Below are 27493 nucleotides of genomic sequence, written 5' to 3' on the forward strand. Positions count from 1 at the left end.
GCAGGGAGGTGACACGTCCAGCGCGAGGGGTTGAGCTCAGGCAGCAGAATGGGTTTGCTGGGCTAAATCCCTCCTGGAGCCGGAAGGCTTTTTTGGCTTCCTTACAGCGGTGTCCAAGCTATTGTGGGAAAGTACTGAGCACCGCTACAGGCGGTGTCACAAGGCTCCCAGAGAGGGGCTGGGGAACCGAGTCACTTTGGGCTGAAAAACAGCTTTTCGTCGCCACAGGGGAGGAAGGAGCCAGCTGGGCAGAAAACGCAGGCAGGGCAGTTCCCTAGAAACATCAGCATTTTTCCAAAAAGTGACCCGAGGCACTCACTCCCCCCGCCCAGCCCCCCGGCTCATCCCCGTTTCACCTCTCCGAGCACAACCCCTGCGTTCAGCCCTGCTGGGGACCACAAACCAGCGGTGTCCCTGCGGCACCCCAAGGCGCATCGCTGCCGGAGGGCAAAGGAGCTGCAGCTTCCCTTCCTGCGAGCTGGAGGGGAAGGAAACGTGGTTGCCCGCAGCGCTGCCAGCAGTGGCTCGAGGCTGCCAGCAGCCGCTTCCGCTGCACCGAAGCCGCTGGGGCAGCGTGCGGGTGCCACGTCCCAACCCGAAATACCAGCCAGTGCCAAGGGTAAGGAGCAGCCCCAGCACATGGGGACATGTGGATGCCAGATGCCAGCGCACCCGTGGGGTCAGCCCGCAGCCCTCGCTGCGCCGTGCTGAGCTGGGAGGTGTCCAGAGCCGCTCACGAGCTCGTGCTGGCACATTTCAGCTTCTCCGTCTGGAGCCCAGGGTTTGGGGCTGAGCACAAAGCTCAGGGCTGAGCTGCAGGCTGAGGAGCAGGGTGGCAGGGAGGTGTGGGGTGAAATCCTGCTGTTCCCTCTCAACCCTCACCTGCGTTTGCTTTTCCCCCCCTTGGCAATATGCAAGGAGGCTGCTCAGTGCCACCCGTCCTCGCTGTGGGGACGTCACACGGTGCCCAGGACACGCGGCCCCGTCCTGGCACTGTGCCGAACCAGGAGGAGGAAGGGAAGAGCAGGGCAGCTTCTCCTCTTTGATCCCGGATCAGAGCACACCGGGAAGCAGAGCAGCTTGGGCACGCGGGCAAGGGGAAATCCTGCACCCTCCTCCCTTTTTGCAATGCCGTGTGCGTGTTTACGTGCAAACATCCAGCTGGGAAGCCCAAGGGCACGGAGCTCCCGACGTGCCAGGGAAAGTGCCGCTACCTGCCGCAGGGCTGGACCAGCTCTGCCCATCCCTGAGCGGGTCCCCCGCAGCCTGGTGGTTCCCAAATTCCCCTTCTCTTCCCCAGGTGGATCCCAGAAGGAACTTCCCACCTGAGCAGGCTTGCCTTGCCCCCAGCCATGGGGAAGCTGCGCCCTCACTTTGCTCAAGAATTTGCCTTGGAAGGCACCCAGGTTCCCCTGCAGCTCCTGCCTGGCAGAGGGCTGGTCTCCCCCTTCCCCAAGGTCAGTCCCTTGCAAAGAGCTTCCAGGCTCCCAGTGCACCTAAATTCACTCTGCATCGTATTTTTTGAGCAGAAAACTGAGTTTCTGAGGAACAGGTGATGATCACCAAAAGCGCCCGCTTGGCTGGGTTGCACCGGGTGGTCCCTGCCGCCCCTTCCAGCCGGGCTTTGCAGGGGCTCCCTGTCCCCAGGAGGATTCCCAATCCCCTCTGCTCGCTCTCTGTTCTGCTGCCCCCAGGCTCAGCCCCCCGGGGAGCCCTGCACGGAGCCAGCCGGGAGCGGGGTGGCCCGGACACACGTCCTGGGGAATGCCGTGCACGCTGCGGGATTTATAGGGATCAGCTCTAATCTCCAGGATCACCAAACACAAAGAAAGCGGCTCTTTGTTTCTCAGAAGGCTGCAGAAGTACTGAAGCCAGCACGATTTCTCATCCCTGTTGCACCAGCAAGTGGTGGCTAACCCTTTATTATTTTTTTTTTTTACGATCAAAGGACCGCAGGAATTGCCAGATCAGACCCAGAGCCCCCGCAGCCAGGCTCTGCCTCGGGCAGTAACCAACGCCAGATGCTCCAGCGGAAGGTGCGAAGCCTCCTCAGTGCAGAGATGGAAAATATCTGCCCGTGCCCAGCTCCTCGGCATCCTGTACGAGGCCACGGGGGCTTTGCAGGTCCAAAAGAGCGGTGTGACCTGGATGGGGATTCACATGAGCTCATTCACAGCCTGGTGTTAGCGGCAAAAGGTCCCCTACAGGTAATACAGAAACAGAGATGAAAGGTTTCCTTTAGGGCAACCGAGAGGAGTCATCTCTCTCTGCTCTGAATCATCCCAGCAAAGAGCTGAGCTCTCTGCACTGCCCAGATCTGGGGCTTTAGGGGTGCTGGCCTCCCTCAGATGCCAAAATCCTTCTACAGGGGCCTCTCAGAGATGCCAAACGCCACCGCGACACCCGAGTGAGGTGCAGGTGAAACTGAGAGGCAAGGCTCTCCTGGAGTACTCCTGACCAGCAGGGGAAATTCGTACCAGAGCTACGTGCAATACCAGAAACTCCAGATAAGCGCCCGGTGACGGCACCGAAGAGCCCAGACCTCTGCCACATCACAGCAGCGTGACCCGGAGAGGGTCATTCCCAGTTTAAATTTCAGTTTCTCCCTCTTCACAGGGGGAATAAAGGTGCTCAAAACGTCCCGAGGGATCAGTGAAATTACTGTCGGAAAGTGGATGAAATGCTGGTTGCAAGTGAAAATCCCCAAACCTTGCCCACAGGCAGCGTGTGCCGGGGCAGAGCCCGGTGCCACCGGCACCTCTCGGCACCGCGGCGCACCCAGCACCGGGGGGGACACCCTGGGTCCCAAAGCAACCCCAAAGGGCCCCCGGCCCCTGGGTTCCAGTTTCAGACCCGGCACTCCCGTGGCGATGATCGCAGCACTTGAGTCATGAGCGGCCCCATTGAGCCTGGCTGAGTGCGTCCTTTGTGCGCCGTGGAAGGGTGCCCAGGCTGAAATATCTGACTCGCGCATCGAGCTCTCTTTCCTAACAGAGCTTCCTACACAGCAGGCTCTGTTGCTGGGCTAGAGGGAATTTTTGTCCCGGGTTTCTTGACGTGGAGGCTTTTCAGACAGAAAACCCTGACTCATGGAGCCGTGACGTTGAATCTACTGCTGTGTAAGGCCTGATGCTGGATGCTTGGCACCGGCCGGCTCCAAATCCGGCCAAGGCGAATATATGCGTTTTGGAGAACTGAATATATATTTTTTTCCTTTTCTGCTTTTAGGCGAAGGGCAGAGGAGGGAAGCCTTAGCAATGCCTTAGTAATGAGGGTCACCCAAACGCAGACAATGTCTCCCACTGGATAGCTTAAAAAGCAAAATGAAAAAAAAATAATAATGGTTTTTCCCTTTTCCTTTGCAGTCAGTAGCCAAATATGCTGATTCTCTTCCGGAGTGAGCAGCTGCCAATTCCAGAGCAGAAAACCTCCCGTAGCCAAGTACCTCAGGGCTCGCGATGCTCTCACACAGCCTGGGAAAAAGGGAGCGGGCCAGCCAACCAGCGCCGCGATTTCTGCCGAGAAATGGGTGCTGGCCCTCCAAAACGCCACCAGCACCGTGCGTCCGCTCACAGGCTGACGTCTCCTTGAAGGCAGAGCGCGCACACGGCCGTGTCTGGCCCTCGTCACGCTCAAACCCTCCCCGTAGAAGCCCCGGGGTGGCTGTGGGTCAGGTCCCCGAGTTACCCCAAGCTTTCAGGCACACGAAGCATCCCCAAACTTGACGCAAGCGGCGAGCATCCTCGGGCCATCCCTTCTGGCCTTATCCAACGCATACAGAGATGATCAGACTTTGAGTTTGGTCGGTTTTATTTTATTTTATTTTATTATTTTATTTTATTTTATTTTATTTTATTTTATTTTATTTTATTTTATTTTATTTTATTATTTTATTTTATTTTATTTTATTTTATTTTATTTTATTTTATTCATTTTATTTTATTTATTTTATTTTATTTTATTTTATTTTATTTTATTTTATTTTATTTTATTCATTTTATTTTATTTATTTTATTTTATTTTATTTTATTTTATTTTATTTTATTTTATTTTATTTTATTTTTATTTTTGCTATTCCTGCCCCAAAGCCCCAGGTTAAGCTTCTCTTAGAAAACAGAAAGTAAATGCTGTCAGACAGCTGGCCCAATTCTTTCCTTTTTCACCTCAGCACATAATTCCACTGCCTCCGCAGGGGAACCAGGTAACAGCCAAACAACCACAAGCCAAAGGAAACACTTGCCACGCTTTGTCTAGCGGCCGCGCTTACCAATATCTTCCACGTGTCTGAGGTCTGCACTGATTCAGAAGCCCTTCACCATGGAATAACCCCCTGACAACGGAATAACCCCCCGACAGCTTCGGGGAAGGTTTCCCCTACACCCGGAGATGTGTGAGCAGAGCTCAGTGAAGGTCTTGGGTGCCTTGACCGGAACAGCAGATTTAAAAAAAAAAGACCAGCCTTTTTATTGCATGTACACAGAGCTCCTTCACTGGTTCTTACTGATGCTGCTGCTTTATTAGCGCTGGGGAAGCATCTGGAAACATCCAAGATTAAAGATCTGTAAGGGCAGCTTCTGCAATGGGACGTGGCTCCTGCCCCATAGGCCAGCACTGCCCAGGAGGGGATGGGGTTTGTTTAACGGAGCTCTGAACGCTTCTCTGGGCAGTCCCTGAGCTGTGCCTTATCCACGGGGACACGCAGCTTCACTATCCTGGTTAGCCTGAACCTGTAAGAAAACCTTTTCATGGACAAAAAGCAACTGTCCCCCTCGCCCCCCTGGCGGCTCCCCGAGCCGTGTGCCACCTGCTCGGGATGACATTCACGGTTCTGAGGCTGGCAAAGGCTTGGCTAGGCTCTAGCCAACTCCAAATGCCACCCTGTTTTCTAGAGACATCACTTTCCTGTGTTTTAGACAGTCTTACCCTCTGTTGCTGAAAAAAAAAAAAAAAAAAAAAGCAAAAAAAAAAGCCGTGTGTGTGTGTGATTCAAGGTCAATTTACTGCACAAAGGACTTGGGTTTCCTGTTATCAAGCCTAGACTTTCATCAGAATAAACATCCCCTCACTGCACGTCCTGTAAAGAAATACAAGCAATACGAACAGAATATATCATGGCATGCCCAGCTCCCTGCTCCCTCTGCTAGGCGCTTCCCCAGGTCCCCCCAGGCAGCCCGCGGGGGCTTCCTTGTAAATAGCACCAGCAGCCCCTAAACCTGCCCAAAAGATGCTTGATCCCCTCCTTAAACACAGGTTAAACACGGAGCTGCAGCCAAATTTCACTGCAAGATATTTAGGACTCGCCACGGGAAGGCCGATGGGTTCCACGCTAGAACAGTAGGTCATTGATGCTCGGGGAAATGCCGTACGAGCATGTCTGGCACACGGATGCCCAGGGCGGCGTTTCCTATGGAAAACTCCTGCGAGGCTTCGGAATTTCAGCCTCCGTGTAAAGGAAGGAGAGCCGTGCCAATCCGCCCGAAATTAGCCTTGGAAAGTGGCGAGAGAAAATGTGCCAGCTCAGATGCAAATCCCTCTTACTTACCTCGTGATGACAACAAAAGCCAGATGAAATTTTACTCATCCATTAACAAAAAGGGCTTTGCCCAGCAGCACACGTGGGTGGGATTCCACTGGGGTGACATTACGCTGCTGGCATGGAGCTCTTGGCCCCCGAGAATGGCAGCCCTGTGGCATGACAAATGCAGGCACTCAGCTGCAGCAGCCACGACTACGTACTTTACCTGCTGACTACAGAGGAAAAATGCAGAATGCCCAAAAATTAAAGTTCCAGCCGAGATCCTGAGAGGATAAACTCAGGGAATGGTTCTTCAGGTTTATTATTAGACTTGTCAAAAATACCAGCTGATTTCTGATTGCATTTATAGCAACGGACGGCTGAGATGTTTCACTGGTAGCAATTCAGAAATTCACTGGAGGAAAAAACGATAGCCTAGCTCATGTGGACAGTGTTACAACGGGATTTTTGTATTACCGTCGTGGGTAGAGGCCACTCCATGCTCCACTGACATTAAACTCTAACCCTCCTGTTTAAAGTGTGAAAGTTTCTTCATTTCTCCTACCCGTGCGTTACGTTTCGTTTCTTCTTTTTGCTCTCCTTCCAGAACCGAAAGTCAGAGCAGATAATTTCCTAGAGCACACGCTGCAGTGGAAATCCCAAAAGAATCCTCAGCTGTCAGGTAAAAACCGAATGTTGACACCTGTCCATACGATTAGTGCGCAGTACCAGAGGCCGGGGTTATTTTCTTGTTAAGGACAGTATATTTAAGGATGTGGTTGAGACAATGCTGAACATTTTCCGTTTGACTTCAGTTTGACTTTCAGTTTGAAAGAGAGATATCACTCTTCTTGTTAAACGCTATCCCAGAAACAGGGAACGGTTTTCAGAAGCACCGCCAACCTGTTCGCGGCTTGGCAGGTGTAAGGATACCCACATCATGTCGATTAACAAGCCTGTGGTCACGAGGGACAAGAAAGGGTTCCCCTTCTTCTCTGATTTTCTGAAAGCCCTGAGAAACATTCACTTTCCCCTCACAGAACGTTCCCAATATGCTGGTTTTTGAAACGGCCTGTCATCTTAATTGCTGTTTATATCTTTGGCAGATCAAAGGGAGGATGTCTGTGATTCTTTGTATTACTCATTGTTATATTAACGCAGAGATCACATATTCATTTATTTTGCTTTAAGAGGTAACAGTCTCCTTTCACTGCATGCACGTAATTACTGTAAGTATTCAGGGGACTTGCCAAATGATGCACGGGGGGGAGGAGGAGAATCTTTGAAGAAAATTATTCAAACGTAATTTAGTTCACTAATTGGCAAGGGACCGTTACTAACGAATTGCTTCTGTTTTATGTCAGTAGTGAATCAGGTTGACGATGTGTAACACGCATTAAGTCAGTTAACGAGTGGTAACTAGAAATGCGACTGAAACACAAGAAAAAGGTTTTTTTACCTTTAGCTAGCCAAGCAGAATTGCTAATAAATAAAAGGATATGTGTAAGTGGCTTAGATGATTCCAATCTGCAGTGGAAAGACTTTTCTTAGAATCTGATGGTAACCACAAGCTTGTGGGAAAGAAAAAATCAGACGCTTACTGTGGCAATTCATCACAAGTTACTTTACTTCTAACCAAGCCTGAAATGAAAATGACTAAAAGTCATTACCGTAAAATAGCTGATTAGAAGCCAATGTGAACTGAGACAGTGAGTCTCTGGCCACGGCTACAAGACCAGGACACCGTCCGGTCAGCTAAGCCGTGGATTTACTCGGCGGAGTCTGGGTGCTCCCTCGTGCTGTGTGGGAACACCAGGCAGCCTACCTCCCTCTCGCTGCAGGCCAGGACACCTTGCATGTTCCAGTGTGCATGAAGCAAGCTGAGGGACTAAATTGTTTGAGTTACCATAAACACGGAGACACGTTTGTCTTTCTCCTCTCTGCACAATACAACAATAAAACGAGGCTCCGGGGGCAGGCAGGAGTCAGTGGGCTGAAGAAATGCAGAACCGTAACCTCCAGCAGCACGAGGGCAAAGCTGTCAGGTCAAGGCAGGTCCCGAGCTGTAGCTGTGCCGTGAAGAACGCAGGCCTCCCGTGGATGTGCAGGCATGAGAGCAAATATCGTTACAAAATCTGGGCTCAAGGAAGCTTTCTCGTTTGCTCTGGCATGTGAACAAACTGGCTTATTAGGCCACAGGTGCAAAAGTGAGAACACAGGACTGAAAGCGAGGATAAAATGGAGAACTCGTGTTCTGCAAGTTTTGTGAAATAGGAATCAAGCCACAAAACCTGCCAGACACTGCTGCAGGCTCACGGACAGTCAGTGGTCTGTCTGCCTCGGGCCGAGTAAGGACAGCTGTGGTATTAGCATGAGGATTGCAGTGCGTAACTCAGCTACCTGGAAGAGGAGGTGAACTGAACATTTAGGGGTGTTCAGCTTCAGCGTGATCTCCACCCAGACAGTTCTGGTCTGGCCTGCAACTCCTTCAGGTGGCCAGCCAAGTACAAGCACAAGAGAGGTGCATCAATCCCCACCTCCTGGTGGGCTTCTACCCAGTCACAGAGAGGTGATAGTTTCAGCAGGCAGGAAGATCCACGATGCCTGGAGCCAATCCCAAATGCTGCCGCAGCACAAACCATCCCCACGTTAATAGCAGTGGGGAACCCGGTGTGCCAAGCGATGGCACTGGTGGCCAACATCCTTCTGCACGCTATGGGTCAGACAATTGTCAAGTGCTCCTCACTCCTTCCTGTGGAGCTGACATACACCACAGAAGAAACACCTTACATCCAAAACCACTGCTGCTCTTCAAGCCCTGTCCCGAAATCTGCTGCATTTTCTGAAATGGCCGGGATAATGCTACACTACGAGGTGCCTTACTCTGTTGTATTCCAGTGTTTTTATTTCCCCATCCCTGTAAGATTTAAACTCTTCAATCAACACCGTGTTGGGAAGAGGGTGCACTAAATTCCCTTCGGTGTTTCGTGTTTCAGTATCTCTTTTGTTATGTGCATAAAGGAATGTAGAGGCTGTTCCATGAACACCTTTTGAAAAACGTTTAAGACCAATTAGACAATTTTGCTCCACTCCAGTAATAACTTGACAGAGTGTCTGCCAGGCAATCTGCATGCCAGAATACACAGCACCTTTGCTCCAAAGGACACAGAAATTCTTTTATTGCTGTTGCTCTCCTTACCTGTGTTTGCCATCATGAGGTACCTTTATAAAAGTTAGGTTTTAAATGTGGAGTATTTCGACATGATTTCTATCACTTAACTAAGCCCCTTGGTACGTGGTAGCCGCTGCTTTAGAAATAAGCTGATAATATAGTCATGGCAACACTACTTGCAGAGTCAGAAAGAAAACATTCAGCGGCAGCAGAAAATGCTTATAGATTACTTTATCTTTGTATTCAATACAGATTAAAGAAAAACTTCTTTGAAAAAAAAAATCAGCGCTCCGGAAACAGTAGATAGGAGGAAGCATAATGAATCATGAGACTTGTTGTTTGCTGGCATTGATACCTCAGAGAGCTCATCCTGAAATAGTGCCGTTAATATTGATGACATATTGGCGAAGGACAGCCCGGCCACCGAGGAGCAGATTTAGCCAGTGGGGTGTGTGTGGAGTGAGGGAGAACTCGGACAGAAAGAAGCACACGGACACATTCACATGGAATCATCAATCCTCAACTTTAGAACATGGAACAAGTGCTGTTGGCCCACGCTGTCAGGACAGTTATGGCGCTTGCAGTCTCTTTGCAAACCGGTTTGCACTAGACAAATATGCAGAAATACACGTGGTGTGTGGAGAGTTAAATATGAGGAGAGAGTAAATGTCTTTACTTGTCAGATGACAACGCAAACTCACACCTTCTAAATGCACTTTGTGTCAGAGCGAACATCACTTCCTGCCTTCCAGAAGCAGCTTCTCTGGTTCACTGACCTTCCTTTTCTTCTTGGGTCCTATTACCTCTTCCTGGCTAAATGCAAGGTTCAGGCAGCTTATCTGTAAGAACCATCAGAAGCAGTGATCATTCTCACGGTACAGGCTCTTGCTAGACAAGTCAAGAAACACAACTTCCAAACCTACAATGTGTTTTCCTGGATCCTCTTGGGTTTATTTACTGTGATCCTGTTCTCCAGAAAAGCCATTAGGCAAGGAATCAAAACTGGAATACTCGCTGGAATTGAGACCATAAGGTTTGTGAAAGCAACAGGTTCAGCTTCAGGGAGAGAGAATGTTTCGGCCCCACAGCCAAAAGAAAATACAAGGAACAAGGAGATCTTTGAGAAACGCAATAGCTTGTAGGGCAGAAGCTTCTTTTACCATCAGATAATCGTAAATGCATGTAACAGAAGAGAGGCACTTATGTCAAATCTGCAGTCACTTGAAACAGCCTTTCAGGATGAGACATACAGTACCTCTATTTGCACACCATGGAATTTCAACATGAATTAGTTGCCCTCTGAGTTCCAAGACTTCTCATGAGTTTGTGAAAAATAACCAAGTGAAGCAAGCTTTGCTTCAAAAGGCTTAACTTCCCTATAGGAAGACACAAGCCTCCCTCCAAAATTGCCCAGAGACCTACCAATCAAAAGGTTAAAAACCACCACTAAATGTATGTTACAGGATAAATGGGTCAATGGTCTCGGGCGATTCAGACAGATCACTGAGATGAACAGCCAGAACGACAGTTGAAGTGTTGGCTGTGCCATTTAAGTGACAAACTCACTTGTTATTGCAGGACATATTTACATTCGTATAATTATAACACAGAGCTGCAGAGAACAGCCCACCCAGAGAGACAAGGCACACAGGCAGCGTAGCCTATCTTGCTCTCGCTGGAACTGAGCTGAAGGGACACACCACAGCACACTGCTTCAACTTTGCCTCCAAAAGAAAACTCATTTGGATGAAAGCAAGGTGAATGAAGAGGGAAAAAAACAGCTAACCATGTTGCTGCTTCAAAATAAGATTAGTTTGCTCTGGTTTCACTAAAAAAACAAGAGGAATCCTGTAAGTGAGGCAGGAAAAACACAAGGAGTTAATAAAAAGCTATTCCAGAACATATCCTGGAGACAAGCACAAGGTCTCCAGATTACAAAATGTGGTCGTTATAGAATTCCCCACCCACGTCATCAAGGCTTTCTTTCCATCTGACCTTGGTATGAGGCTTTGGTAATCTCGACATAGCAATGGTCTTTCTAACGTGTGAAATAACTCTGACTACGGATTAGCAGCAAAACAGTTTGAAACAACCCCATTTTGCCTCTCTATCATGTTTCAACTTCCCTTCTTCCCTCCTCTTCATTATGAGCAACATGATATTGGCTAACGCACAAAGTACAACTTCCTTTCCATGAAAACAGAAAAGGAGAATCTGCCAAAGTGGGACAGGCAGGTTCTCCCTCATGTCTGACAAAATTTCCAGCGCTGTCCAAGGCATATTTGCTTGAGAAAACACTGATGAGTCGATCTCTGTGTTACAGCTCTGACCTGATATCCAGCTGCTCAAACTGGCATTTTAGGCAGTTATTTACTTTCCTCTCCCTGGCATCGTTTGAACCTGTCTGCTTCCTTTTTTGATGTAAAGGGCCCTGAGGGTGGAAACACTGCATCCAGACACTCTCCAGTGCTAACACAGCTGCAAAGTTTGTACCATGTCCTGCTGGCCAGACAATAAAGCAAAGCAATGTTCCCCAGTCTCCAGCCCCCTCGTCACCTGAATAAGGCAGCTCTCTTCTATTTTAGCCTAAACCGCATAACGAGAATGTCAGCCTGAGCTGGCGCTTTTATTTCCTCTATCGAGGAATGGATGTTCTGCAGCAGAAGCAGATACTTAGTCAAGTTTTACCCCTTTTTTATTCCTCCTAAGTTTTCTGCACGGATGGGATACTTTCAAGGTGGGAGACGCAGCCACAACAAGCAGCTGCAGATTTCTCTCTGAATGTTTTCCTTCCCTTTACCACAGGCAGAATTGCCACCTAACAGGAACCTGAGATTAGAAAAGTAAAAACATCCAGGCAAGTCATCAAGTGCTCTAGACAAGCACCATTCATCTACTGAATGAATAAGATGTCAAAAGTGTGAGGTATTTCACTGAAGTCAACATGTCCCGTCCTGCTCCTGCAAGGCTACAAGTTCACGTCGCAGCTCAGAGCCACAAACAGAGCCCAAGTCCAACTTCCAGGTTCCAACCTTAACCAAACACTCAGGCTTTTTCCCCAGAAATGCAACACTAAATGGGATTAAGTCAAATCCTACGTATGTTTATTTGACTTTAACCAAGAAGTAAACCTCTTAAACGGTGTGGTGAGAAGCAGGAAATCCCTCCCATTGACTAAACATACAATCAAAGGCTCCAGAAGTTGATCAATTGTATTTTTTTCCCATGTACTGGGATGCATGACTTGGAGAGCTCAGCCTGTACGAATGTTGTTGTCTTACACAACCACTACAAGCCTCAGCTCCTCTGCGGCGTCGAGCCAGGTGCTTGCAGGCCTCCTCTGCGAAGGGACAACGCTGAGGACAGGATGGGGGGACAAGTCCAGATCAAGCAAAGATCAAACAAAGACAGGAAGAGACCTGTGACCTCCTGACGCTCAGTCCACGACGTAGCTCTGGGTCATACCATGAGCACACAGTGAGTGTGAATCTCCTGTGTTTTACAGTAGTGCTCTGTGTGTAAAAATGTACTATTTTGCCACGGATTTTTTTTTTTTTCTGCGAAATTACAGCTAACTTGTGAATCATGCAAGTGTTACTAATTTCTGGCATAAAGCTAGCAGGACAGCTGCACTTTGTCTGGAGAAGATATCAGGCTAAAAATAGATTAGACTTAGATTAAAGCCTTCCCAAGGCAGACTGGTGGATGGAGCAGAATGAGCAGACTACGGCTACACTGCTATTCTTAGATAGACAAAATCAGGACCTAGTTTTGTGCTCTGCAATTTTCAATCCCCAGTGTCCCCGTGTATTCCGGCCAAAAATTCCCAACATAAATTGATGCAAATTTACAGCTCTTCTGGCATGTGTTTTGCTTCCCAAGGCATCCTATGTAGAAAAGCTAGAATAGCGTAAGTGTTCAACCGTGTCCCCTCTTTGTCCCCGGCCTACCCCATGCTGAGGTTTGGCACTTGGTGCATTCTGTGCCCTCAGAAGACTTCCCTTTGTCAGGACATGGAGTGTTTAATGTGGTACCTTGTAACTACCCTAACAAATTCAGAAGCACATGAATATCAAAGGAAGCCCAGTTCCATCAAGCAAGCCAGAAGAATAAGGACTGAGATACACGACTTAACTGGTGAAATAAGGCAGAACAACCCTCCACTGCCAGGGCAGCAAATATCTGCAGGGTACATCTGTCACCATCAGGAAACTTTAATCAGACAGGGGCAATGCCTGATGTATTCTGTGATTTCAGCTGCAGCTAACTCAGTAGCACAGCAAACAGTTGCTGCTTGCAAAAAGCAAGACTTGGAAAAAGCTCTTTGAATGCAGCCCCTAAAACGTGAGGCATCCCCAGTAAACGGGCATCTCTGGTTGAAGGCAGTAATTTGTGTCTGCTCACTGACAGCGGGCTGCTCCATGCCCTCCAAGCACAGCGAAATAAGGGTTCACAAGGCACTTTGTGGTGCCCAGTGAAAAGACAAGAAAAGGACACAAACAGAATTGCAGCAAATTCCATTTAAACCTACGGAAAAGCTTTCCTTTACTATGAGGGTGATCAACTGGCACAGGCTGTCCAGAGAGGTCGTGGAGTCCATCCTTGGAGATGCTCAGATGTGACTGGACAAGGTCCTGGGCAGCCTGCTTTGAGCACGCAGGCTGGTCCAGCTGCTCTCCAGTGGTCCCCCCTGACCTTTGCCATTCTGTGAAGGCGGCACAGAGGTTAAACGGTCGAGGCAGGGCTTGGCACTAATCTCCTATCAGTTTCCAGTAAAGCTAACGCACTGACATCAGTAGAATTAATCCTGATCTTCATCTGTACGAAGTGGAGGAGAATCACACTGGTTAGCGTGCAAGCCAATTTACGCAGGTGGAAGAATGAAAGACGCTCACTGTGGTGCCCCGGTGGAAACTTGCCACGTTTCTGTCCCCAGGAAGCCATGCCAAGACATCACTGACTACCACTAGTCCTCTTCATTTTCCATAGCTCACTGTTAAAATCTCTGTCATTCAACGCAATTTCCTTTTTTGAAACTGGAAGTCTCACGCGTCTACTCTGTATCTCATATATCTTACTGCGTTTAAAGGACTAATGAACAGATTTTTTGCAGAGTAGGGAAAAAAAAGAAAAAACACTTAAAAAATACCCAGTGGAAAAAAGCACACCAGTCTCTCTCCTCGTAGGCTCTATCAGGACCCTCAGTTGTGCTCACGGGATATTCTCACTGGATATTAGATCTGTCCAGCCTTACCCTGTGCAGATTTCTCTAGAGGGCCTGGTGGTTGGCATGTGCGTTATGAACCTGTCCAAAGGCAGCCCGTGCAGATGCTCCATGGCTTCCCATGTCCCTGGAGTAGCTGTCAGGGAATCTGAGGGCACGTGGGTTGACTCTCCCCATCTGTGGGGTGATGAGCCTCACCTCTGAATGAAGAGACCACAAGGAAACTGTTTCCTAAGCAGTTAGGGATAGCAGGAATAATTCATGCAAGGGATAAATGGCCCCAGATACGTCTAAGGATCTGACATGAATTCAGAGAAGCCAGGAATTTCCTGACCTCCTGGTCTCCCTGCTCACAGAGCTAACAGGAAGGAGAAAGGCTAGCTCATCTCTGAATCTTGCTCTCTTCATTGTTTGGGTCTGTGTTGCCTCAGCTGCTTTGGAGGAGAAAATGTTCTGGGAACTTCTCATCAGATACAGTTTGCTTGATAGACAGTTAGAGATAAACCTTTCTTTTTTTCTTTTCTGCAAAAGTTCAAGATAATGACATTGCCACAGAAAAATGCTTTCCTATTGCTCTGCAAATGGCAGACTTCACCCTTCAACTGCTTTCTGTCATGGCAGTTGTAAAAGTGGTTTGCCTGGGAAAAATCAGACAACAAAGGTCTTGATCTTCAAGCTGTTTTTCTGCAACTGGACCCACTGGTGCTGACCTTCACTTTTAGACAGAAGCCACAGACAACACGAGAGCTCAGCAAAGGCACGAGAATCTCCATCAGGATGACCTGGCACTGGCAGACAGCACAGACACTGCTCACAGTGTGTTGGGCAAGAGTGACCACTCACACTCCCCTTGCTACCACAGTCCCTAACAGAAAGGGGGGCATAGTCCTGAGACTTCTGCATAGGGAGCAGCAGCTGGACAGCTGGGCTACCCTCTGATACCTAAAATGACACCATTTTAAAACAGTTAGGCAAATGAATCTCTGCTTAGACATCTTTCAGACAGCTCCAGAGCTGATTCACACAGCAGCAGCATGCCTCTGCCAGGAGCAGAGCCCCCTGGGCTATCAGTTATCCAAACCAGTTGTGTCCACGCACTTGTGTCCCACAGCAGTCCAGCAGCATGAGCGTGGCCAGTCCAGCAGCATAAGCAGTGTCTGGCCCTAGCTAATGAAGCCAAAAACTGACTTGGGCTGTGCTGCGTTGATGCAGCCACACCATTTCCAGCTTTGGCACAGGCTTGGTCTGGGGCGATTCAGGGCTCTGCACGGCTGCTGCACTGTGCAAAGAGACTGCACTCGAAGGACCACCCCAGAACTTCAGCCCACAGCTTGCTGATGGGAGATAAAAGCCTGCAGAGGCGTCCACATACTCAGCTTTTACTCATCTTCTAGAACTATTTCATTCCAAATTCATTCCACTTAACATTTTTGCTTATATGAAGACAAAAAACAATTTGCAGGACAAGACAAGGATTCAAGAAGATAAAGCAGTATGATGAAGTTTTTCAGGTTATCTTACATTCAGTGCAGGAACCCATTCCCACCAGCAGATTTCGATACACTAAATCAATGGGCAGCAATTCCCTACTTAATACAACTTTTCAGACCACAGCTCCTAGAATGCCAGTGGCAACTAGCAAGACGCATAAAGATAGCACACTGGGACAAATCCTTGGCTGATGCAATCAGAAAAGCTCTCCTAAAGTCAGCAGAGGTAGGCTAATTTACATGCTGGTGTCTAACTCTGGATGATTAAGCACAGAGATGCTTTGCTGGGAAAGGGCAATCTCTCATTTGATCCTAAGTATCATCAATCATTAGATTGCAGATAACAAGCAAGTTGAGTACATGTAAATTTTTCTCCAATCTGAAAATCCTCTGTCAGAGACTCTCCATGGCCATTATCAAACACCAGTTATAGTTCTAACTGGGCAGGAATAGCTTCTTCTCTTTTGGCAGATCTGCATCCTTTGCTTCACCCATGTCATAGAGATAAAAATAAGCCTGTAATACTTTAATTCCTGGTTTTCCTGAAAAGCTATATGTCAGGAAGATAATGAACGATAAACTCTGTCCCAACAGCACAGATCTTATTTTTGATAATCCAGAATCCAGAAGGAATAAAGCAGTTCACCCAGATGAAAAGCAGTAATGTGCTGGTCTTAACTTCCAAAAGCAACTTCTGGTTGCGAGTACCAGATTTTTGAATTCAGCACTTTCTGATTATCAAATCCTTGTCCAGACACCCAACTCTGGGACCCTCCGAACTGGTTTAGTTAGATTTGAAAATCTTGGCCTTAAACTTTAGAGAGTCAAGCGCTGAAACCCAAGTCCCTGCGGTGCTGCTCCACGAAGAGCTGAGCGAGCTGGCGCTGCGCGGCCAGCAGAAGGGCGAGGTCTCCTCCCAGGCCCTCTTTTCCCCATTCCTTACTTCCCAGTCTTGCCCGCTCCCTCACGGCAGCACTGGTATGTGAGCAATTAATTAAGTGAGCAGTTCAAGAGGCTCTTTTGGTGGAAACCTAACACTCGTCACGCACTAGCAGTGCGAGTCTAACGGCGATGTCTGCCCAAAATAGGGAGACCTCAACGGCCCAGGCCAAGTTGTTCCTCGAGCACCCTCACGTACCAAGCCGACTGAACTCTGGAATCCAGGAGAAAGCAATTCCCTGTGGAGACCTCACGCCTCCTCAAATCAGAGAGCCTCCCTGAACACACCTGACAGCTGGACAATGCTATTAACTGACTGTACTGCAGTCTGGATAGCAACAAGATGTTTGCATTCACACCCCAGCAGGACTCCTTCTACCATCTTACCTGTATTTGACCCTGTTAGGTAACACCTAACTCTAATTTCCCTAGCTTGCCCTCATTTTTTAAGACAAACCACTCAACAGTTTGGCTTCCTGATACAAGTGGAATACACAATGGTCATTTGTTTTACCCACTTCCCTCAGAAAAGGAGGGAAAGTCCCTCCCACGTGGAAAATAGTGTCAAATTTGTATTAGTGCTGGCTTTACTGTGACGATCTGCACTTTTTAAATAGTGACTTGATTTTATTTTTCCCTAACCTAATTGAAATATTAGCCAACTTCTAAGCTGTGGGGGTTTAGAAAATAGTATCAAAGAATAAATAAAAAAACTGTCTGCCATGCAGAATTTACCAGGCAGAGGGCTTGGGATTTTTTCTTATTTTTATTTTTTTAAGTCTTTGGAAGCATTCAATGGATAAAGTGACTCTTCCACTTTTCAGTAACGGTTTCCACCACCTTCAGAAACTCTCACTATTGCTACCGTGTTCTAATGAAATTCACAGAGAGAGGTGTCTGGTGCTCTGATTATAATCATGACAGACCCGAAAGAATGTAAGAGTGTGAATCAGTGGGACAACCATGGGTTACAAACAAGAAAGGCTCCTGTTTTCACAGAGACGACAGAATAAACAATGATCAGAAGGAAACTGGAGGATGTGACAAAAAAATATGTGGTTAAAGTTTGAAAAATACCAGCCTCGGCACATAAGTTCATTTCTAAGATCCAGAGTCAAGGCAAATACTTCTGAGATGCCTTTTGAGTGACACATTAAGTAGTCGTCTACAGTTGCTGTCTGGGTTAGACACCCCAGGATTCTTTTCAACAGAAGCAGGGAAATTTTTAGTAGCAATTTCCTACTCATTAACTTACCCTGTAAAGATTCATTTTCAGAACATTCAAGCTCACAACATTTTCAACTAATTTGAGTGGGAGAAGGATCAAGTGGCAAGTCTGGTGGTATTCAGAGATTTGCTGTGTCACTGAAAAAACTTATGCACAAGCCCAGGAATTCCAGCTCTGATTCTGATTCAGGGTTTGACCTGGACAGTCTCAGGACTGAATTAATTTCACATAACTTTACATATTTAAAATTACATGTCTGGTCCACCCTACTTCTTTGGATTGCCCCGGTAACCAATGAAAAAGAGATCAGCACCTCCAGGGGATAGATGAGTCTTCTTATCCTAGAAAGGTAGCCAAAAAGGGATAGGATCCAACAGTACCTGTGACTCACACATAAAGACAGTCTGCATGCAAGGAAGCAGAGGTGAAGACTATCTTAGGCAACAGACAAGCACAGTCTTCAAACCTAACACAGGGAGGTGATTTCAGAACCCTAATCCAAAAACACACACAGGTAAAACAGCCTGGTTGTGATGTTTAGTCTGCATGTGTAATTCACAAGTGCCAACTCCAGGAATAGTACAAAAATTCTTGTAGTGGATGAATGAAATAAGCTGACCACGGAATATTTGTTCCTAAGTGCTTCCAGTTCATGCTTATACCCCTATGCCGTAACACTTGTAGCAGTATGTTTGATACTGTACAATAAATCCACAGGAGTTATTTGAATCCTGTGCCATCCAGATGATGTAATATTCCATGACAATGAATTCCACATTGCCCAGCACATCATAGAACCACTAAAATTTTCTCACCTGCTGAGAGGCCCTTGAGGAAGGCATTCTGCCCTTTCCTTCTATTTCTGTCTTCTCCTTTCCTCCTACAATCCAAACACATCAAAATTAGCTCTCAAGCTGAAAACCCTACACTTGACTGGAAAAAAAAAAAAAAAAAAAGCAAAAGCACGAATGAATTACTGTACCAAAACTGGTCTGAAATTGTGTAACCTTTGTTCTCAGGCAGTGCCAGCAATGGCAGTTTATTACTGGAACAGAGATTTCAGACTAGTGCCATCTGAATGTGCAACACATTAACTTTCTGCAGCTCCAATCCATGAGGTTGACACTTAAACTCCATTTTTAACCTGGCTTTTTAAGAAAACAAGGCTCATGCCAGTATATTCTCTGTGCAAGTGGTTGTGTTGGATAGCAGCTTGTCCCTTGATTACTAACTGTTGACCTTATTAGACAGTTTTCATAAAATCTGATGGGAATGTCCCAAAGTGCCTCAGAGCTTCCTGAAAACAGGCAATTAGCTAAAGGAGGAAGATCTTGTAAATATCCCCTTAGTGGAAAAGGTGTCAGAATGAGTTCACTCAGTCATCGGAGAATCTGCAGGAGAAAGACCTGAAAAGGTAACTTCATAGACAGCCTAGCTTCTTTATTGCACTGCTTGGGGATCTCAGGAATGCTATTTACCATTTTGTCACTAGATGGTATTGTTCCACAGGCTATATTTGAGAGTCTCAAAGGTCAAATGCAGCAGGGTATATCAGAAGCTAGGCTTACTGATGTGACAGGATTGTTTCACAGGCTGTATTTGAGAGCCTCAAAGGTCAAATACAGCATGGTATATCAAAACTAGGCTTACTGAAGGAACAGAGAAGGCTTTTTTTTATATATGTTCACATGTTTTCATATGTGAAAGTTATTAGCAAAATCAAACTGTAACAGCTAAAGGAAAAGAGCCTTGGTGAAATGTAGATAACATAACTCAGTATTAATGAACTTCGCGTTTCCTCCATATCTGAAAAAAACTGCTGAGATAAAGAAGAGGAAAGATAATGATAAAAAAAAATGAATGTTTCTGTTAACAAACCAAGCATACAAAACTGGCCTTTTGTTATAGTTCAATCTGATCTGATACAAAATTGATTTAGCCTGGCAAACTGTTCATCCCTTTCCAAGTAGGTGAGAAAATCTACACATTATGCTAGGATGCAGTTCTGTGCACAAGCTCCTTCAGTTGTGAAGCTGAACCTCTACCTGTATCTTGAAGGCAAAAAGAAGATGCTTCAGATCTCCAGCCTGGATGGGTATCATTTTTGTCCTTTTCAGGCTCACCCGAATCTGCTCTGACAGGGAGAGGGTTGTCCTGCAATGCAAATGATGCTTTGTCTTAATAGCGTAACTTAAAAAAATATGCTCAGGTGATACATCTATAAACTCAGCACTAACAGAGAAGGATTTTCAAAACGCCTCAGCACCCTGGCATCCCTACTCGAGAGCCCACAGGTCTTTCAGAAGAGAAATTTGCTGAGAAAAGACAGAAAATTCTGACCTAAATAGCTTCCTGTTGTCAGGTGCTGGTTATGTTTTGTTGCCTAGCACTGATCACCTACATGAAATTGTCAAGTCTGAGCTATGGCTGCAGGCTGCCCCTTCTGTTATTCTGGAGAGAGGCACCCCCAGAGGCTTGTTCATTCAACCCTAACTCGTTGGCTAAGGAAATTATCTGAACTGCCTGGTAAAGGTGCCTTCTTCTCCACTAAACCCAGAGAAGGCCCCAGAGAAATTAGACACAGTGCCCAACTTTTAGATGGCCAGGGGTAGTGGAAGGAATCTCACCTAACGACATAGCGGAAAATGCCTTAGGCCTGAGAAACACCAAGTGGAAATGCCAAAGTCTGCAATTTTCCCCAGTTTGTGCATGTCTGTGTATAAGCGTGTAAGTGTGTGTGTGTGTGTTGTGTCTCTCTCTGTATAATCACCGCCCTCTTCTGGGAGAACATACTACACTCGGTAAGCCAATGGATACTCTCCAAAGAAGATCTCATTACACCTATGGATTTTCCAGTCCAGCTCAATCCTCTGTAGTGCTGCTGCCCTACAAGCTTATTAAACTAGGATTCAGAGCAAATGTTTCTTTTAAGGAGAATTTTGCTAGATAAACTCCGTTCCTCCAGTGCAAACTGAATAGAGTTATTTCTGTACCTCGGTGCTCCCCTCCTCTTCCTCTTCATCATAGTCTAACCCTTGATGGGAGATCTCAGTAGGGCCATTCTTCTGGATCAGGTTGCTTTCAACTCTCCCCATTCTTTTGTTTTCAGTCGTTACTTTCACTTTCATGGTGTGGAACCCAGTAGAGACTGACCCTACTTTCAGGTTGACGGGATCACCATCAAACAACAGGTCCGTAGGGCCGACTTCTTCCTTAAAGCCAGGCGGCTGGTAATCGCTGGGAGTTACTACAGAGGGAGGAAGAACCCACTGCTGACAGAGAAACCAAGTTCATTTCTCTTTAATCTGCTCTATAAAAGACAAATATCTACCAGCCTCAAGAAACAATACCAGCTACTAAAAATACTCTGTGGTTTGTTTTTTTTGTTGTTGTTTTGTTTTGTTTTGTTGAGGGAAGAAGGGAGAGAATTCAAAGGAAAAAAATGGACTGAGCAGATGTTATCCAGGGGCTCAAAGAAAGTAACTTTAGACTTCTGAGATACCATTAATGAGCTCAACTTTCTGGAGCAGAACCCGGCAAACATAAGATGCTGGTTCCTTAAAAAAAAAAATGAAGAAGAGGGTTGTCTCCATTTCACACTGCATGGCTATACTTCTTACATGGATATTCAACCCCTTCTTACAAAGCATCTGCCATCCCAGTGTGTCAGAAGGCTTTACTTTTACACCATTTCTCACTGGTGCAAACTCTCTATCAGCTAATAGATCCTACTAGTTTACTACCATTTCACCTTTCTAAGCTGTATTACTTTTATGGGACTCACGATTATCACAGAAACTGATTGAAAGGGAAGTTGTCCCTACAGCATGCGTTGTTCTCTACCTACCTTCATTGTAATAGAAGAGTTTCATGGTCAGGGTAATGTCATTGGGAAGCGGGCCAAGGTTTTGCATTAACAGGTACAGCTTACGGATCAGCAGGCTGCTGGCTTGCTTAATGTCCTCACTGCACACCCCATTCACAAAGTTCATTTTGTTGCTACAATGGAAAGAAGAATAACAGAGCTGTTTTCCTCGGTCATGAATATTCAAGATCTAATTACAAGTACAGTGCACCCACTGACTTGTCTCAAACCACCAGCAACAAAGCTACAATGCCTTTATGTAATTTCCAGATAAACAGGGAAGTGAAACAGACTCCAGGGATGGGGTGGCATCAGCAAAACAACAGTTCTAAATGAAGAGGCATGGCATTTACATTTGAAAAGACTTTGTAGCTGGGGCAATGGACCCCATTATACAAATGTCATGACTCACTTGTTTGAACATGATTAAATTGGATCAAAGGACCATAAAACAAGTGCCTTTCACCTAAGCAATTTCAGGAATGAGAAGAATGAGGTGAGAATCCCATATAAAGCCGATTCATCACAGTGGCTGTTTTCAAGTCCATTTTGCATTTTGAAGAGAAGTGAATTACATGTTTTCACTTCAATTCCATGTAAGAAAAACCAGCTCAGAAGCACATTTTTCAAAAGTGACTAAGGGGCATTCCTCTCACCTCCTTCACCCACCCAAATGTCAGCTGGCTAGTCTAAGCAAGCAGTCTAGACTGAGATAAACGTATAACAGAAGTGGGATGAATTTCCCTCTGGAGGAGTTTGTTTCTCTTGACTACTGAGGCAGATGAGATGAACGGCTGAGATCAGACAGTTGAAGGTGGACTGGATGAATCACTAAGTGACTAAGGAAGCTAAGCATCCTTAACTTTCACTGAAAAGAAGCTTTAAAGAAAGGAGCTCCTACATTACAAAATGATGTCCTTGTTAGACCACTGGCAGGTGGACAACACTGTAGGCTGGATGGAATCTAACAAAATCATCACAAATTGCTTCAAAAGCAGTATGTAACCTAAGACAGCAGGGAGAATCCCAGGGCTGAATATGACTGATTAAATCACTGGAAGGCATAGCTTCATTAAGACTGACTTCCCCTTCCAGTTGAAACTTTTAGACTCATCATGAAAACTGAGTGGCTGTTGAACAGCTTGTATTCCCAAGGGTATGTATGTTTGGTAGGCTTCCGGCTGCTAACAACAAAACTGATGCCGAGCATGCATCAAATGAAATCTTGCATGTTCTGAAATGTACCAGTGAGAGGGCAAATGCTGGCAACACCTAGGGTGGAATAACAAAAAGCCACAATTTTCCTTCTACGTCATCTTTACAAGTTTTGGGATTAGCAGAATAAAAATGGCAGGGGGAAGTATGTATACAAAAAAAGGACACACCTTCCATAGGAATTAACAGGTCAAGTACTGGTTCAATATAGGAATAATATTGTGGATTTGATGCAGGAACGTGCCAACAGGTAGAAGCTGAGGAACTGAACCTCTCTGAGGGATGGGATCCATGGTGAGGAATTTGGTGAGGAACTCCTCCAAAAATCAACACAAATAGGTCAGAGATCATCTAGGAGAAAGGTTCTCCTTACCACTCAGATACAAGGACACAGACATAAAGCATCCCTCACGGAATGATTAACTCCAGGTTTGCACATGACAATAAACCTTGCAGGTGTACAGAAGCAGTTTTATCAACTGAAGGAGCTGACAGCAAAGACGACAATACTCTGATCAATGCCAGCATGCCAGCTTACTAACAACTGCAGGTACATGCATGATCCCGCGGCAGCAGTTTCACTCACTGGGGGCACAGACCACAGCTAAGGAATCTGGTGCCACGAGTGTTCAAACAATGTGGTAAAGAGATTTCAAAGAAGCTGATATAAACAGAACAGCAAGATTACTTAGCCACTTCTTGGGCAGTACTATGGACACTAAGGAATGCTGAGTTCCATTTGGAGACTGCTGTTATTTCTAGGAACAAATGACTGATCTGAGTAATTCTGACAAAAAAAAAATGTACTCAAGAGCCATCTAATATCTTTCATATCCCAAAGCTCTCCTCTTTTCTTCACTGTAGTAAGGACAATCAACAGCAGCTTCGAGGTAGTATCAGAGGATACAGTCAATATGGCATTCCAGATTCAGATGTGTTTCAGATTTGCTCACTAGAAAATCATTTTGCCATATATGACAAATGATTTGGATGTGTTTAGAGACAGACTGGTGAACAGCACACTTTGGGAGTGTTATAGAGGAGTCTCCTAAGGAGCATAAAAGACAGCAGAGCTCTCTCGCTACAAAGGCAGGTTTCAAGGCCCAAAAGTTCATCTTGTACCAATGGTAATTAGAGAGGAAAATCTAAAAACTGGCTAATTATTTTCCTTTGCTCTGGTTGTAGCCAATTGCCTTTGACAGTATTTAGTTTAAGTTGAACAGGACTATGCCCTACTAAACACAGTGCTGAAAAGACGCAAAAAGCTGCTGCTGCTTCCTACTCAAAGATTTGCAGCATCAACACAGGCATGATCAGCAAAAGACCTCCCAGGTCACCCTCACAAGGCTGCTCAAGCAGAATATATGCATGCAAACGCCCGAGGAAAAAAATATTGGGTGTGGGATCTTCATAAAGGGGATCAAACCTGGGAAAGCTTCACTGGAAAGAACAATGTTCTCAACTCTGATGGTATTTACAGCTGCTTAGCGACTCAGACATGCTATAATCATAAAGGGCAGTTTCTTCTTATGGCTTCAGGAACCCAGAGCTTTCATAATGTAATTCTGAGAAATAAAACCAAACCATTACCTGATGATGTCCATCTGGGGCGCCTCCTTTTTGTACTTGAATTTGAATTGATACAGTTCAGTCACTGTCTAGAGATTTACAAAGAACATGAAAAGAAGAAACAGGTCTCTTTCAATAACAAGCGTAAAGATGTGTACTGAACTTAACAACTTTATGTCAGAACACAGCACTAATTTAGTGACATGATTACAGCTTTAACTCCATTATCACTTGCATTGGCATGTTTTCTTAAGAACCATAACTCACCTAGCACTGAAAGAATCACAAAAAGCTGCAAACTTCCTGCTTCCTCCTTCCACTTCCTTTGTGGGCCTGACTCCCCAGCCTAAACCTCTAATGAGGCACCAAGGCCAGCCAACTGCCACAATGTGCTGATATCCTCCCTTACTAAAAGGAAAGATGTGAGGCTTCCCCAGTGATGCAATGCCACGAGGAAATCTGGCCCAGAGTTCTGTACACAGGCAAGAAGGACCTGAAGGGCTGTTCCTACTACTAAATAGAAATGGTATCATAAAGACAAAATTCAGAAACTGCTGAATTTCAGTGGTCTCAGAATTTTGTGTGAGAGAGAAAAAAAAATCTAGATGATTTTCCATTTAAGAAGATTTGCTACAGTTTTAGGTGAAAATATTAGGGAGAACAAACTACTTCAACACAAGAAAAAGGATCTACTGTCATCCAGTCCCATGCCTGTGGTTCACTTTTTTTCAAAGGCAGTAAGGTTGATTGGGAGGAGCTGAGTTGAGCTCTTAACTCTGAGCCTTCCTTACAAATCCCGGTCTTTAGCCTTGGTTAGGGCTAATCCTTGCTTCCTTTCCAGATGCTGTGGGGCAATGCAGCAGAACTGTAATTAGGTAAGAGTGTTCTGCAGCCATTCCCTGCAACTACTCTGTGGAGACAGAATGGATGCAGAACCTCACTTATACATTGCACTCCCAAGCCTGTCACTGCAGGCTAGATGTAGACAAAACAGCAGAGATGGCAACGCACCAGAGAACACAGAAAGGATAAGCACACACAGTATGTAACACAGACACCCCAGGTCTCGAGCAATTCATAACTTCTATCCCAAACCTCTCTGCATGAAAAACCAGCTCCCTTTTCAACACTGCTGTTAAAAAGATGATAATAGAATAAAAGAATGATTTTGAACTTCCCATTTCTTCCTTCTGGGAAGAAAAACAAAATCAGGAACATGCCCATTAGTTGCCTGTTAACATCCCTGCCTGAGGCCCTAGATGGGCCCACAGCCTAGTGCCCGGTAGGAGTGTTTGATCACAATCCAGCTCACTGAGCTGTCATTCTTGAGTGAAAGCAGAAGAAGAGAAACCAGGTCACCAGGCAGCTATGTCAGGGTAGAACGTAAGCCAAAAGTCCATTCTGAATAAAAATCTACTCACCCATGCCTTCAGTTGCCTCAAAGATTAATTAAGACTCTTTCTTACCTCCGGTTCCTTGGGATTGGTGTAAATCTGTTGTAAAAAAAGCACAGTGAGCGCATTCTCCCCTTGGATAAGATGAACCAGTGAAAAGTGACTATAAACAATGATATTTTCAAATTACAGCAGAGAGATTGTACTATCTGTAACATGGGATCAGAGAAAGGAATGGCTGAGAAACAGCCTTCCTCTATCAGCAGTCAATACTTTCCACTTCAAAGACAGGTAGAAGACACTCATCTGTGTAACTGGGGAGGAATGAGGCTAATTCCCATTCCAACCCTCACAGGTAACTGTTGCTGCCTGAGATGTAAATGCTCAAATTATGCACAGAATAGGTGCATAAAATAGCTATTGCTGCTTTACAAAAGACCAGGGCAAAAGACTCCCAGCATAGCTGCTAGTGTGTGGTTTCACTGGTATCAGAGTAATAAAGAGGACTCCTATGTAGAGGAAAATGGAGGAGACACAGCAGCTTCCTTCTTCCAATGATGGAGGCAAGAGTTTGCTGGAAGCAATAATACGAAGCTCACAAAAGCGCTTCTTGGACTTTAAGGATTCTTGTCAGGCCTCAGAGTCAGAATTCTGACATACTGAGAAAATGTTCCCACGCAGCCTAGGAAGTTCATATTTACCATATTTAAGAAAGGTCGCTGCTCTATTAAAAACCACACATATTTTGACTTCCCCTTAAAAAAGTGGTTTGACACAACCTTGACTCCAAATCTCTGTCAAGCACGGTAGAGGAAGAAAAATGCCTTGCATCCATTTACTTACTGCTAGGACAGCGATATGCAACTAAGGAGAGAGAAAAAAAGAGAAAACAGATCACAAAGTCATAATCTAACCTTAATGGGCGAGGAAAAAAAAAACACATTTCAAAATCGAACTGCCTACACAGAGCAAATATGTACATTCAACAAACTGAGTCAAAAATCGTTATATGGATTCTTCATAGCACTGCATCAGCAACACCTAGTGGCCAGTTTACTTGGTCTCACATGCAGTTTCCCAAAGAAAACATTTGCATGCTCAGACTTCCTCTTAGGACTCTTGTTAAATCTTCAGAGGCTATGCCAACTTAAAACTCTTTCACAATAGCACCTATCCCTACTGAAGACTGGTATTTACTCTCTGGTAAGAAACTGACCAAAGGTATTTGATTTACGCTATCACAAGAAACTCTACATGGGACTACTCTTGAAAACAATCTTAGAGCATCTGTTAAATATCTGTTTTTCCCTAAATCTTTGCCCAATAACAACCAATTTATGTCTCCTATAAATACCAGAGGAATAAATTCCTCCTAGAACTGTCAGCAAGCAATAAACTGAGTTCACAACATTTTGAACTACCATACACACCATGAGACTGATTTTAAGAGCCCATCCGATCAGCAGTGCTGAAACTAACCCCCCTCTTCATCTGATCTAGATGAGAGTCAGTTTGATGAACAGTGCTGACAGAGATGATGACAATTGATGCTTTTTCCTGTACAGAGCATTTTTTTGTGTGAGAATCAGCAAGGAATATGATTACTTACTAGCTGATTTTGTCCTGAAACCAGTTAAACACATTACTTGATGAATTACTCTACAGAAAAAGGAATCAAGTCTGAACCCAAGACAGAAAGATAAGATAGTTAGAGAAGATAGGAAGAAGGGAAAGGACTTGAGGAAAGAGACAAAGGAAAGCAGAAGCATGAAAGAACCTTCCTCAAGAAAACAGGCATGGAGATCAAGACCTGCAAGTTCGGACTGGCAGTGTCTCCATCCAGAGATTGGAGAATGCAAATGTAGAACACAGAACTAAGAGA

General features: G+C 45.6%; 1 protein-coding gene across 9 annotated transcripts in view; it reads right to left on the reverse strand.

The window, feature by feature from the left end:
* Positions 1-5821: 5821 nt before the first annotated feature.
* Positions 5822-27493, reverse strand: part of HORMAD2 (HORMA domain containing 2) — a 28047-nt gene continuing 6375 nt past the window's right edge. For 7 of the 9 annotated variants that reach the window (XM_072024455.1, XM_027470130.3, XM_072024454.1 and 4 more), the window contains 8 exons: positions 26455-26475; positions 25684-25710; positions 24239-24306; positions 21416-21567; positions 20562-20815; positions 19614-19722; positions 18384-18448; positions 5822-9526 (listed from right to left, as the gene is read on the reverse strand). In XM_072024455.1, the coding sequence (XP_071880556.1) occupies positions 9422-9526; positions 18384-18448; positions 19614-19722; positions 20562-20815; positions 21416-21567; positions 24239-24306; positions 25684-25710; positions 26455-26475 (801 nt within the window). In that variant the 3' untranslated portion in view covers positions 5822-9421. The other 2 variants (XM_027470131.3, XM_027470132.3) reach the window with 2 other exon arrangements.

Source organism: Anas platyrhynchos, chromosome 16 (assembly GCF_047663525.1).
Source record: "Anas platyrhynchos isolate ZD024472 breed Pekin duck chromosome 16, IASCAAS_PekinDuck_T2T, whole genome shotgun sequence".
Lineage (NCBI taxonomy): Eukaryota > Metazoa > Chordata > Aves > Anseriformes > Anatidae > Anas > Anas platyrhynchos.